The sequence below is a fragment of the Hippocampus zosterae genome, chromosome 17, assembly GCF_025434085.1.
Source record: "Hippocampus zosterae strain Florida chromosome 17, ASM2543408v3, whole genome shotgun sequence".
Taxonomy (NCBI): domain Eukaryota; kingdom Metazoa; phylum Chordata; class Actinopteri; order Syngnathiformes; family Syngnathidae; genus Hippocampus; species Hippocampus zosterae.
Genome location: NC_067467.1, coordinates 3,265,727 through 3,280,831, shown reverse-complemented (window position 1 = coordinate 3,280,831; position 15,105 = coordinate 3,265,727). Strand labels below are relative to the sequence as shown.

Sequence of the window (15,105 nt, the reverse complement as noted above, 5' to 3'; positions counted from 1 at the left end):
GAGACGTCAAGGCGTGAGAGTGCCCTCCTTTGGCCGTTTTTTTTGTTTTTTTTTAACAATCTGTCTGTCCCGCTTGCTGTGTACCTATGATGAAAATTGCAGTGATGAAGAATGAGAAACAAAAATATTTAAAAAAAAATGTAAACACAGCGCAGACTGCAAAATGATGCATTGACATTTTTGGCAGTCAATAACAGTTGAATGAGGCGATTCCAGGGCAATACTTTTCATGTTTTTGTCAGAAGTCCGAATCAAGAAAACTGTTGGTCAATTAACGTTCCCATTTCATCTTCCAAGCGTGAATACACCCGTGTTGCAAACTCACTCAGTTGTTGCCGCACAGCAAATGAACACAACCGCTAATCTCAAGTGCGATAATTGTTTCGGATTAAGCCTCAGCGTGCGCACATTGTCCGCAAAACCCATTCCCGCCGTCATCAATATGCACTTTATTTCCATCAGGCATCAGAGCAGACAATTGTGAGAATCTCAAAAGGTCTGCAGATCAAGTCCAGTCAGCTGAAGCGGCTCCAACTCGTTCGAGTTGCGTCTTTCCCATGATGGCTCCAGTCTCATGATATATTCATGATGATTGTTCGAAATCAGATTATTTCACTCAACTGCAATCTGTGTGAAATGTTGAAGTGTGGGAGTCTGCTCAAGGACAACTTCCAGGTATGCCTTATCCGATAATCCGCTTCAGGGCAAAGGAGTTTTGTTTTTCACTTGCTTGCCAAATGTTCACTCTGCATCCTGCTGCCATTGTCTCTCATTAGTTGACTTACTTTCCTTTCCACTCCCGCGCGTGCCATTTTTAAACCCGTTTTCACAGCGTTCCCACAGATGCTGCTAAGATGAGACGCGGTGCGCGAGGCAAATGCTTCGTCTCAACTCTCACCAGATTGTTTTTTTTTTTCTCCACCTTCCTGAACGACAACGTCAATTTCAAGTCAGCGCATGAAGACTGCGTGCTCATTACTGATGGGATGTCGGCGGCAGGAAAACAAGGAAATTTGAATCTACGGATGATCATGAAAAGGGGAAAAGTGATCTAAACAGGAGGAAAATTTTTTTTGTAAGACAACGAAACAATTCGCTGGCTTGGCAAAATAAATAATCCGTTACAAACCGTTACATTTTCACACTGCGAGATGCGTTCGCTCTTGTTAGCCCGCATTACGCTCCACATCTGTCACAGTGCAAATGAGCCTACCAGAATTCAAGAGGACGACTAGAAACTAATGATGCCAAGTGATAGATGACCACACTGAATCCCACGAGGCCCTGACAAGTGTTTCCCATACAGTGAAAACTCGATTGAACGGATTAATTAGTGGAAGATGTTGTCCATTATAGAGCCAATTGTCCATTAAATTAAAGGACTTTTTTTTTCTCCCCGTGGCCTTAAAGTATCCAGTACAGGACAAAATTATTGTTTTTTCCTGATTTTGTAACATACAAATGTCAAGTAAAGTATAAAATTTCATTCATTCATTCATTCATTCATCTTCCTAACCGCTTGATCCTCACTAGGGTCGCGGGGGGTGCTGGAGCCTATCCCAGCTGTCTCCGGGCAGTAGGCGGGGGACACCCTGAATCGGTTGCCAGCCAATCGCAGGGCACACAGAGACGAACAACCATCCACGCTCACACTCACACCTAGGGACAATTTAGAGTGTTCAATCAGCCTGCCATGCATATTTTTGGAATGTGGGAGGAAACCGGAGCACCCGGAGAAAACCCACGCAGGCCCGGGGAGAACATGCAAACTCCACACAGGGAGGCCGGAGCTGGAATCGAACCCGGTACCTCTGCACTGTGAAGCCCACGTGCTCACCACTGGATTACCGGGCCGCTTATAAAATTCAAATCATAAATATCATACTCCGCATTTACAATCACACCTATCAACAATTTAGAATGTTGTATGTTTTTGGAATGTGGGAGGAAACCAGAGAACCCGGAGAAAACCCACACAGGCACGTTTTTCACCTCATGAGCGAAGGGCTTGACAAAAAAAGTAAATAAACTGTACCAAAAATAGCTTGCTTGAGAGAATGCATGAACTTCCTCCGCCATTGAACATCATCGTCTTTGCGATTGTTTTTGAGAAGCTAAAGATATGAATCGATTTCACCCGCACCTTATTTTTAATCTCATTCATGAAGTGATTATTCGGCACAACGTGCGCTTGCTTTCAATAACTCTGGTTGAGGCCAATTAAGAAACGATGATGCGGTCCATGCCGAGTTCCCTCAGTGTGACATTTTCACTGACAGTTTTGCCTCATTTCTCAGATCGGAATTGAACTTCTAGTTTGCCGAAATGCGGGAGAAGATATTTGTTCCGTCCCGGATAAGAAGTTATGAGCCAAAGGCCAGGAACATCAAGTGCCACGCAAGTGCTGTCTTTTCCTTTCTGTATTGCAACGAGATGGTCTGTCAAGCAAATTTCAAGGCAAGCGGTGAAAGCGTGGATGCGAATCTTGATTTCTTGCAATCGATCCTCCACATACGCCAAAGTGTAATTTACCATTTAGGATGAAGGTCACCTAAAATGTTGCCGCAGTTTACATCGCAACGTCGAGAAGGATGATATGCGTACTTGATCATTTCTGATGTGAAATGATTTTGGCTCAACATCTAAAGTGCTAGCGAGTCAATAAGACACAAAATGAGGGCGTAATATGCCGGGGGTTTCGGAAATTATATCGCTTCCAAAGATGAGCGCTGGAATATGAATTTGTACATAAACAAAATTAATAACTTCATCATCGCAGATGTCACGCTCCGCTTTGGGGCAAACTGCAGTGTTAAGTAACCAAGGCTTTGTTTGGCCTTAAATTATTTTTCCCCCTCCCCCCCCCCCCCCCTCTCTCCGCGCAAACACACTCTCTGCTTGTTATCTTGATTCCCACCCCAGCGTCAGAATATCGCAGAAAGCGCCCGGAAAACTGCTGCTGTCATGTTCTAAATTAGTTGGGGAGGTTTGTGCCTACTAGCGAAGAAATCAAGCCCGATGAATCAAATGGATCTGTCAGCAAAGCAAAACGGAAAGCATCGCCTTTTCCACAGTCGAGTTGCATTTGCAAGTTTTCGCCTGTCTAAGCGAAACGTGCTGAAATATGAACAGAAACAAATAAGAGCCATACTGTATACTGGTCCGGGTTTTAGCCAAGGAACATGAAGTAGACACGTATGATTTGATTTTAGTAGGCCACATTAAATGATGTGGCAGACTGAATCTGGCCCTCGGGCCATGAATTTGACACCTGTGTTCCAGCCCGTTGCCAAACCACACCTGGAGACAAAACAACGCGGCGGGGGAGCAGTTCTATCACATGAGTACTAATGCAGAAGAGAGAGAAAAAAAAATGAAATGCTGCTACAATTTTATCCCGTGACCTTTTAGTGATCACCAATGGGCAAGCAATTCGATGAAATATATTAAGACAAAATTGCTGAGATTCGAGAAGCATTTGATTGCCAATTAATAGGCTTTAACGTGTGGGCTGCCAACAAGCGTAAAGCCTTACGGGACCTTGCGGCAGTGCCCTTAGTGCGTTAATTAATTCCACATCCTGCCGCTAATTATTTGGCTTTCGCTAATTAAACTGAAATGCACCTTTCTCCCTCAGCCCCTGGTTTGCCATCTTTGGGTTTATCCTTGGCTCAACAGAACAACATTTGCATCCCCAACGGTGGCTTCACGGCTCACCGCTGATGCTATTATTGCGTCGTGTTGATACGCCCCCCCCCCAGCTAGATGACGAGCATCTTGCCGTTTGTACCTTTTAAATGGAGGGTTGTTAACATGAAGTCACGTACAATCGCAGCCATGAAGCTTGCACGGCTCAAACATTTCAACCTGATCGCTCTCCGTCGCCAAATGCACGAGTGCAACGGCCAATCGTCTGCTTGGATTGGGAGAATCGGGACAAGCGTGCAAGGTGCTCATTGGGAGAAGTTTTTATCGAACTGCGTGCCAGCCAATCGCAGGGCAGACAGAGACGAACGACCGTTAGCACGCACACTCACGCATAGAGGACAATTTAGAGTGTTCAATCAGCCTGTCATACATGTTTTTGGAACGTGGGAGGAAACCAGAGTACCCGGAGAAAACCCACGCAGGCCCGGGGAGAACATGCAAACTCCACACAGGAAGGCCGGAGCTGGGATCGAACCCGTGACCTCTGCACTGTGAGGTCAACGTGCTAACCACTCGATCACCATGAGGTTACGCAGTAAAATCCACCCATTTTTCTCCATCTCAGGGGGCGGCCATTTTGCAACTTGCTGTCGACTGAAAATGACATCACAATTGTTCAGGGTTCAGGTCACAACCAATCGCAACTCATCGTCAGAAAACAGGTTAACTGCCACAAGCCATAGAGAGGTGAAGAGGTCATGCCTGGAAAGATAGGCGAGATCTGCGCTTTGAAATGACAATTTTCCCTTTTCTCATATGTCTAATCATCAATTTTTAGAAGGATATTCTTGGGGCGGGTTCCAAAATGCCCCGAGCATACGATGTGTGAAATGAACAGCATTGGGGGGTTTATAGAAAAGATCTCTGGAGGAATGACTCAAGAATTTCAATGCAAATCATAATGTGCTTTCCGTTCACGCCACGATCTAAAATACACCAGAACGGCACCGCATTTGAACTTTGGCCACTGTCATGTAAATGGCGCCGGTGTTTATTTAAATCAGCCTTCGCCCACGTTGCCCGTTTTTGCATACGCGTGTGACCGATCAGTCTGAAAGGAACTCATGCGAACCCGCAAATGAAATGAGCATGCTCGGCATTTTTTTTTTCTTCCAAACAAGTCAAGCAAAATCATTCATTCCTATTAACATTCATTACAACACTTCCTGCCTCATTACACAAGCAATTTAGTCGACTTATTGACGCACATGTCCGCGATCTAAACAGCGACAGTACTTGATGTGGTTTTCGGGCTTTTTCCACATGAGGCCATGAATCCACCGCTGTCAACTCAGTTTCATTCACACATTTTTATTTTTTTTTCGCCCCACTCTCCATTAAGACATTTTAAGGGGGATGCTTCGGAGAGGAGTTTGTTATATAGTTTCACAACACACTTTTGGAAAGACGTCAAGCCATTAATTTCACAATAACTTTGGCGGAGCGCTGATCGAAAACTATCAGCAGGTGTCATGTCAGGATAAATGAGATTCGCCGCAACACTGAAACAAACATGATTTAAAAAAAAAAAAAAAGAATTGTTATTTATATATCACTGTACAATTTTTTTTGAATGGACAATATACTATATTTCTTTAGGGCATGTACATTATTCGGATCAGGGGTGAATTTGGGAGAGGAGTGGTACACCCCAGACTGGTCGCCGGGACTGGCAATGGATGGGAACATTCCAGCGGTGTCATCTCATACATTAACTTGGATTGGATCCCGTGTTTCCCCAACAGGTTGACCGTTTCTGCTTTGCTGTACCCGCCTCATTTGCTCTCCTGCGCCATATCCATCCCATTATCCTCAATAACAGCGGTTAGTCGAGTGCCGATGGCATTAAAAGACAGCGCTACACTTCTCCACGACTCTAATATGATGCTAATGCAATCCGCAAAGCTCATAGAAGTCAGACCGTATTGATTAGCTCCGAGATAAACCTTTGGCGGTGATGTAAAACCCGCCGAGAGGAACATGATCCATGCGACTCAGTCACTGTAAAAGGTCATTCGAGTCATTTCAAAAGTGTTCCAGGAGTAGCATTTAATACAGTGCCTGAGATACGCAGCAATAAAAATCGTCAAACCGCATGAACAGTATGAACCCGTTGAGGGGCGGCGCTGACGACAGTGGACAGTTTATCGTGTTATCGGGTTACAGGGGGGGGGCATGAATCAGAATCAGAATCATCTTTATTGGCCAAGTATGTAGAACACACAAGGATTTTGTCTCCAGTATAACACGCTGCACTAGTATCATCGTAAACAACAAAATCATTGAACCTTAAATGAACCATTTTAGAGTAACCAGTAGATGTGTAGTAACATTTTGTGGTGCAAGAAGAGTGACTATGTCAGTGACTGTTTAAGGAGTTAATGGCTAGAGGGAAGAAGCTGTTTAAGTGTCTACTGGATTTGGTGCGCATGGATCTGTAGCGTCTGCCTGAGGGGAGTGGCTGAAAAAGGTGGTGGGCAGGGTGCGGGGGATCCAGGAGCATTTTCCGTGCCCTTGTCTTGATTCTTGCAGTGAGCAAGTCCTCAAGAGTGGGTAGGGCAGTGCCAACGATTTTTTCCGCCGTCCTAACTGTCCGTTGAAGTCGGATTTTGTCCTTTTTTGTGGCGGCCCCAAACCAAACCGTGATGGAAGAACACAGGATTGATTCGATGACTGCCGTGTAGAACTGTCGTAGCACCTCCTGTGGCAGGACATGCTTCCTCAGCAACCTCAGGAAGTACATCCGCTGCCGGGCCCTTTTCAGGATGGAGATGGTGTTGGCTTCCCACTTCATGTCCTGGGAGACTGTGATTCCCAGGAACTTGAAGGTCTCGACGGTTGACACAGGGCAGTTGGATAGTGTGAGGGGCAACTGAGGAGAAGAATGTTTCCTGAAGTCCACGATCATCTCTACAGTCTTCAGCGTGTTCAGCCCGAGGTTGAAAGGGTTAAAGCTCCTTCATTTACAGTCAATTGTGCAAATGGCAGACTTCAGGCGGTGAGTTACCGTGCGAAAATGAAGCTCGTAATACTTCCAAGAATTTTGGCCTTTTATTTGGCCTGCAGCCCTTTGAAAAAGCCTCTTCTTGTCAAGTTTGGAGCGGCGGCAGGGAAGGAGAGAAAAGTACCGCAGCTTGTTGTCAACGGCGGAGATTTTAGAGGAAACACAAAAATCACTTGCGGTGCCAGTAAAGCTCTTAATGCACGCAATTGGCCGCCACCCAGGTTTTATCTTTCAGAGTATTCGGGGCGAATGGTCCTTTAAGGCCTAAACGAATTTGTTCGGCTGGAAGTCGAATCGTAGCGCTCTCACTGAACTTTCATCAGCGCCGCTGGCACGAGGGGGCCCCATGTATCATTTCAGCGCAGTATTAAAACAGATGCGTTCCAGCGTCCACAGCTCACTCGTTAATTGTTGATGCAGCCGTTTATGAACGCATGAGTGACATAAGCATGCAATGCGGGAGCCCCTGACCTTGCCCGCGAATTCGTACTTGCACAAATATGGTGACTAACTCAAGGACTTTATGAACTATTGACCTCCAAAAGTGAGTTCAAAGATTTCACGGGCCAAGTAAGAGGAAGGGCTGACTTGAATGCGATCGTATCACTAAAGAAGAAGAAGAAAAAAAAAAAAACGAGCTTGCTTGCAAGTGCATGATCCATATTTACACCCGAAGAAAAAAAAAAAAAAAATCAAGAGGCTTTATTGTGGTCTCGGACCCCTCCAGGATCAACAGATTCTGTTCGGCAAGCAGGTAATCTCCTGCCCCAGTTCAAACGTGTTTCTCAAAGAGCAAGATGTTGATAAATATAGAAGTGGATAAATAGCTGTAGGGGGGAGACGCGCTGTGAAATGCAACGTGACGTCACCGGCGAATCATGACTCACCCGCCAGTTTCGGAACTTGGCTGATAAAAAAATATCAGGCGGAAACTAGGCTAATCCATTGAAAGCCAAACGGTGCCTCGTCACGAGCAAGCGAACGGGCTGATCATCTCAAGCAAATGATAACCCAACCCAACCCCCCCCCCCCCCCTCCCCCCTGAAGTATGACAGGCCACATTGCACATGTGTGTGAGCTGGCCGTGCTTGCCTTTGCTTTCTACAGGATTTCACAAATCGGCTTTGTGTCAAAAAAGTTGAGCGGAAGGAGAGCAAGAGACACCCAGAGCGAGTTGGGGGAGCGTCGCCGCGCCGACACGGTTCATTTTCTCAATTTTCTTCTCTCCGCATTTCAGTCTCCGAGTGTGCGAAATACCCCCTCATTTGTCTCGACTCTTCCATCACTTGCTTTGTTCTACTATTTCACTCAAAGCGCCTTGGTTCCCCCCCCCCCCCCTTCACCTTTAGATGACCTTCTTATCTATCTGCTCTGCCGGCATCACTCTGCGCTCGGCGTGTTTTCCTTGGCTCAAGTGAGGGCAGAAGCCATCTCGAACCGGCTGATTGAGTTACCGTGGTCGTGCCTGCTGTCACACACACACACACACACACGCACTCGCACACGCACCATAAAGGCTTAGCGAGGGAGGGGAGGTGCGGGGCTGATACTGCGTAAGGATGAAACAGAGCCAGGCAGCTAATAATGACACAGAGCGCCCAACGAGAAGCTGCAGGATTATCCTCTCTTGACGTCTAATGGGAAGCATGACTCGTTCGACTTGTTAAGATGCGAGCCGATTACGGAATCATTTGCATTCATCCAGCAATATGGAGACATATTGCCCAATCTAATTTGTGAACACAAATACGACTTTAACAAGAATATATTGACATTACAATACTTTTTTTTTTGTTGTAACTTTGTGGCTTAAAAAGAAAATACTGGTTGCGGCCTACATGGTTTATCACTTGAGTGGTAATGTAATGTGAAAAACAAACAACCAAACTAAGAGTAGTCACAAGACAGCCCAAAATGAATTCAGTCATTCATATTATGTTTTGATCAAACCGATGCAAATCACCGAGGTTAACGAAGGTCACGTTTGGAGCTGATGAGTGATTGTAAATGTTTAACTTCATTCAGTACCAGCCAATTCTGGATCAAGTCTGAAAAGACGTTTAAATACGTCTTTGGGAGTGAATGAGTTAATTACGATTCACTGAGTCTTACAGAAAGATCCGGGACAAAAATAGGTGGCTAAATGGCCTTAATTGGTTCTCAAAGGGCGTGTTCCCAGCATTCTTTGTTATATGGTATTCAAGCGTGCCTTCGATATTTTTTTCATGTTTCTGGAATGTTAGCTCTTATGAAGACCGCTACGGAGATATCAGAGACTATTATAGGATTTGATTGACATTTTATTGAGGCTTTTCCCTTGTCCCAAATGTCCTCTTGTGGCCTTATTTGAGTCCCCCCCGACTCCATCCTTCCTCCCCATGCTCGTCTCCACCCTGAACTAATCTACTGTGAGTGACAGTCACAGAGCACAGGAATGATGAGCAACTAAGCAAGCGAAAGGCGGGGTGGGGGGGTGACGCCGAGCAAGGAAAAAAAGTCTTGGCTCCCTCGAGTGAAAACAGAGTAGGAGTGACGGGCGTGTCGTGGGTTGGTGTGACATCCGCTCAAATTTAGCAGACATTTATATGAGCGGATGAGGGAAATGAGTTGAGAAATAGGGGGCGCAGGGCAAAGAATGACATCAAGGTAGGAAGAGGTGAAGGGCTTTGAAGAGGAGGCCGAGATGATGAGAAAGGTTGCCTTCGAGGGCTGTATTTGAGTTACTGATGCGGTGTGACTGATATGCACCTGGAAGCGCCTACGCTGAGGTTGAGAGTTCCTGGACTGCCCGTGCAGTCATGCGGGGAGCAAATTACAACTTTGCTCAATGGAGGTCAACCAATTGAGTCATTTCATGGCGTTAACTACATTACATTATCTACCCATTTAGAATGTTCGTCTGTTATGTGCACTTTTAAAAATACACCAAAGACGGGGGGAGCGGGAAAGCCATACAGAAAGATATTCCATCCGTCTCCCCCCCCCCACCACCACCCACCTCATCCATCCTTCCTCTCCATTCTGCTCTCCTTCAGCACCTTTTACCCTCAACATTTCCTGTGGTACAACTCCCATATGCATCGTCCTATACAGACGACGGAGTATTTGATAGTGGGCCAATCCTCGATCAGCAATTTTTATCCTGACGGAATGACATGCCTCAAATTTAACAGAGGGCACTTTAATGTCAAGACGAAATTGGCTGCTTGGCGAAAAAGGGATTAGGTGATTTGAGGCGCATGACACTGTGTGGCATCGTGAGTAGCTCGCATTTGCATTTGTGTGAAGCTGCACGTTTGTAATGTGCTTGTGCGCTAAGAATAAGACTAGCGCCAGACTCGCATCGCAAAAGATTTGAAGGCAGTTTAGGGCGGGAGGGCTGGGATATGAGCACATCCAGCAAGTACAAAAAAATATATATACAAATAGGAATATGTGGCAAATCAGAACAAATGTATCGGTCTGAGAGGGACAAAAAGATGAACGCCGTAGAACCTCGAAAGTCGAACGCCCTAAAGGGGTGTACATTTGGGGAATTCCACCAAAGATCACGTCCTCAAAAGTCACATCAAAATTTGAAGCTTGAATCAAAGACTTGAGCGTATTTTGTGAAGCTTGATTATGATGTTGCTCCGGAAGAGTCGCAGGGATGTGATGATGGCCAAGATACAACGGGAACGCAGATTCGACATCGTCTCGGCACCAAGTCAACAAGAATCGTAAAGGAGAAAGAACAGAATGCACACTGGTAAGGTCTTTAAAAAATATTTTAAAATACCTGAAAAATCGACTTCGGCACAAAAAAAGTCACTTTTTACAATACTGTTCGTGCATTTCATATAAATGGATGTGAGAGTGACAGTTTGACTCAAGCTGAGCATCGCTAGCATTCATTCATTCTATTCTTATATTTCCTCAAAATCAAGGTCGTAGCAATACCCTCCTGTGAAGAAAATTGGGGCGGGGGGGGGGCTGTATATGACTTAAATGTCAGCCGCCTTCCCATCCTTTGCCGTCTTCCTTCCTTCTCGAATGTCCGGGGAAATACATCGTACGTTGACTCTTTCTATTTGTCTCTCAGCCTCTATAGGCCAATAATGTCACTCCCCCCCCCCAACCCTCGCTACCTGCCCTCGCCCCCTCCCCATACATCATTCCCCACATCCTTCCCACTCTCCCTCTGTCACTTCCTATTCCCATATTTCTAATCCCCCTCTCCCTCCCGGGTGCTAATTCCTCACTTCTTTACTCACCCCCCCCCCCTCTCCCAACCCCCCTTCTCGCTCACTCTCTCTCTCTCTACGGCAGGCACACTGGCATCCTCCCCACCCTGCCTCTATCCCGGCAATTTTTTTTTCTTCCGCTGTTTATCTCACTCTTCCCACACTCCTCTCCCCCCCGAAACCCCCCCCCACCGACATCCATCCTTGTGATCTCGCTCCTTAAATCATTGCCGATAAACTGCAGCAGCACACGTGCACCACACACGCTCATGTGGAGCCAAGGCTGCGCAGAGGTATTATAGCCCAGTCATTAAGCACACACACACACACAAATCTTTTTTTGTGTATTTGTGAGGACCTCTCTGAAACTTTGAGAGATGCCTATATAAAGCCTCTAGAGGCCTTTAGAATGAAAAACTTGTGAGGACTGGCCTAAATGTCCTCACTTGTCAAAAATGTCCTCACTACGTTGGTCTTATAATCACAGTGGTCCTCACAAGAATAGTCATACAAACACACACACACACACACACACACATTGGATATGAAAGATACTAAAGTTTTTATAGTGGGTTAAGAGATGATGATGATGGAGTAGGGAAGGAGCCAAAGAGAAGTGCGCACATGGAGATGGTTTCAAAAGAAAAAGATGATGACGGGGAAGGAAAGGAGAAGAGGAAAAGGGGACAAGGAATTCGAAAAGCTAAGAAAGCAAAACAATATGTGGGACAACGAATGTGGTAGTGATGCATCGCGAGGGGCAGAGGAGGAGAGTCAGCAAGAAAGACCTTGTGCTCATTTGCGAACAACAAAAAAAAAAATCTGTGTGTGAGAGTGAGGCGGCGGGGTGGGGGTGAGGAGGGGGGGAGGGCTTGGGAGTGGGAGGAGTGAGCGGAAGAGGGAGGAGTGTTGGAGATATTGTCATCCAGTCCTGCCAGAGAACAGAAGAGAACGGCAACGGAAGCATCGGCAAGTTGGAGGATTACGGACGCAAGCGCCGGGATGGGAGCGACGCGGAAATAAAGGAATACCAAAAAAGGGAGCGACGTCAGCAAAGGCAAAGGATGGAATGACAGAAAGAGAGAAAGCATTTTGTTGCTTGCGGACTTTGCCGTCTCTTCCCACTTCTGTTTTGGAGCATTCCCACAGTGAAAACACATACATATGATATATATCTAAAATTCCTCTACATATATATCAAATGATGCCTGTTTTCAAAGAAGCGGCTGCTGGATAAGGAGAGAACTGACAACAATCCTCTCGTATGATTCCAATAGATCAGATGCAACAATTAGCTCAAAACTGTTGCATATTGGCGGTGGCTTGAGATTCTTTTGGGTCAGCTTTTGCTCAGGCGCTCGTAATGCGAGTGGAAAATTTGACCAACTTGCACCTGAAGCGGCCCAAATAAGAACAAAAGAGCATCTGCTGCAGTCCAGGCGGGCTTCCTTTGAAAACGGGACATGTTTTGATGTGCCGATCGGGTGGCACGCCGCCACCGCCGCCGCTCTTGCTTCTGCTGCCGTTTGGGCTGTCGCGTCACCGCTTCACCTTCGTTCTTCACAACAAGCGACGGAGCTTTTATTTTGGCCAAAACTTGCGCTGGTGCGCATCTCACAATGCAGAGAGAGCAGATCTCCCTTGACCTCATGCTGATATTTGGTGAGCTTCAACAAAAGTCCAACAGTCCGGCTTGGAAAGAGATCAGGTAGATTTTATGGGCCATTTCAAATTAAGGGGAGGGACGAATTTCTTCCTTTTAAGAGAACTTAGCCAAAAGTCAACCAAAAATCCATGATGTGGGATTCTCCTTCACTAAATCCGCCATCTTTCTTTTTTTTTATATAGCGTCTCTTGTGCAGCCTCACTAAGACGTTGAGAGCCAACATCACAACAGCAGCATCCATATTCTCCCCCCCCCACAGACCCCCCCCCCCCACACCCTCCCCTTCCCCTGTCGTTCCCTCCTCAAGTAGGACAAAGCTAAATAGATGAAACCCAGCTGGTGTCCAGGCTCTATTACAGATCGTGTCCATAACAGGACTTGCGGGGGCGGGCGGAGGGGGGAGAGGGGTCAAGCAAGAGCGGACCAGGTGCATAGCGGCACTGGACTCCTCGTGTGGTGACTGGAAGCCGCTGACAAAGAAAGAGCAGTCGGGGAAATTGAAGCAGTGTGTGTGTGTGAGAGAGAGAGAGAGACACACACACACACACACACACGATAGCCGGATGAGCGCCCCAGGAGTTTTTTTTGGGGGGGCGGGGGTTGTTTACCTGTTGGCTCGTTGACGGAGAATAGGAAGACGACGGAAAAGAGCGCAAAAAGATGCCCACCACGAAAATAAAAGTGCACCCGTTGTGCATTGACATCATCAGCGGGAAGATGAAAGACACGAGTTAAGCGAGGAGAAGTCGAGGAGGCAGACGACTCCCGCGGGAATAGCAACACACTCCGGTGAGTTTTCCTCGGGACGTCAAAAGTGATTTGGCGCCACTCATCGGATGTGTTACCCACTCAGGAATACGAGCATGGCTGAGGATTGAGAAAGGCTCCAAAATGGGAACGGTGGATTGTTTGTGAGTCTTAGAATGGCACTTGTGAGTAAACTGGCACCGTCATCAAACTTTTATTAACTGAGCAGCCGATTTTTAATTTAGGATTCGTTTACTGACATGAAAGCATAAAAATGAGCCAATAAGTAAAAAAAATTATAAAGTTTAGCTTGAATGAATACTTTTGATTCAACATGGTGACTGTATGACTATTTAACACTCGTCTTCCCCCCCCCCACCCCACCCCAGGTTCTTGAATGTTGAGCCAATCAGTCACCCATCAACACTGAGGCATCAAGACCAAAGGACCGAAGATGTCTGCCTACATGCAACCGATGCTGGTCAGCTTCTCAGCGGCCATTCTTCTCGCTTTGACGTCTCCGGGTGGACTTCCCCATCGGCCTTCGGGTCAGGTTTCAGCCCAGGCTCCTCCGAGTAACTTCACAACGGAACCCTCGGTGTTACCGGAGGCCGCCCTGGCGACGCCGACCGCGGAAACGGAGGACAAAACTCCAGGCGGCGCCAATCGTTGCTGGGGCTACTATGACGTCATGGGCCAGTGGGACCCACCGTTCAATTGTAACGCGGGGATCTACAGCTTTTGTTGTGGTTCCTGCTTCTACCGCTTCTGCTGCCAGTTCAAAATCCACAGTTTGGATCAGACTTCCTGTTCAAACTACGACACGCCCGTCTGGGCAAACACCGGGCGACCGGCGGCGCCCGTCACAGAGGTCCACCAGGAGCCGGATCGCGACCGAACCCACATGATCGTGTATATTATCTGCGGCGTGGTGGCCATCATGGTGCTCGTCGGAATTTTCACCAAGTTGGGTCTGGAGAAGAGTCGAGGCGGACAAACGGATATGACCAATTCCAGGTAGGACTTGAAAAAAACGACCATTGATGCTCTTGTTCTCGTGTACACCTTAATCAAAGCGTCATCGCGATTAAGCGATTAAACGATTAAAGCGATTAAAGCGATTAAAATGACATTTGCTTTACAGAACGCAAACAAGCCAAAAAACACGCTCCCAAAACACACTCAACAAGTCGTCACTACACTCCAGCAAAAGTATTGTTTCTTTCTGGCATGCTGTTACTAAGCAATATTGTTGTTGTTGTTTTTTTACAATATGGTATTTAACTGCCGAGGTTCTAGTTAATTTTAAGGAATATCAACTCCATTTGGTTAAAAAAATAAAATAAGAGTTTAGATTCAATTTGCACATTTATGAACATCAAATGCGACTTTCATGCGAAAATGATCTAAAAATCTGAAAGTCCACCATGAAAGCGCCTTCCTCCATCTGTCGGTGCATATGTACGTTTTTTTATGTACGTTCTTTTACTTTGGCGGGAATTTGACAAAACGTGTATGTGATTTCACGTCGTGGTGTTTTGCTTGCGGACTGGTGCTGCAGCCGTTTCACATTGACGCTGGGGATTGATTGCTGTGACACAACTGTGACTCTGACAATGTTTGGCCTCCAGTGAACGATCCGAAGAGAGCGGGTGGTTTTTGGAGGGCTGGAATATTGACCGGATGTGACTGGAGAGGAGCCAACGGTTAATTCTAGTGCACAGAACAGTGAGGACAAGGGAGAGACACAAAGTGTG

At 46.5% G+C, this 15,105-nt stretch overlaps 1 protein-coding gene and 1 long non-coding RNA gene across 2 annotated transcripts in view; one reads left to right on the top strand and one right to left on the bottom strand.

Moving 5' to 3' along the window:
- Positions 1-12,764: 12,764 nt before the first annotated feature.
- LOC127589942 (uncharacterized) lies at positions 12,765-13,527 on the bottom strand. Its single transcript, XR_007959522.1, has 2 exons — positions 13,451-13,527; positions 12,765-13,385 (listed from the first exon to the last, which is right to left on the bottom strand). It is a non-coding gene; the product is annotated as an uncharacterized LOC127589942 (long non-coding RNA).
- A 210-nt stretch (positions 13,528-13,737) lies between these two features.
- Positions 13,738-15,105, top strand: part of LOC127589915 (protein shisa-8-like) — a 41,027-nt gene continuing 39,659 nt past the window's right edge. Inside the window, 1 exon segment of the mRNA XM_052049252.1 lies at positions 13,738-14,365. Within this exon segment, the coding sequence (XP_051905212.1) occupies positions 13,803-14,365 (563 nt within the window). The 5' untranslated portion in view covers positions 13,738-13,802.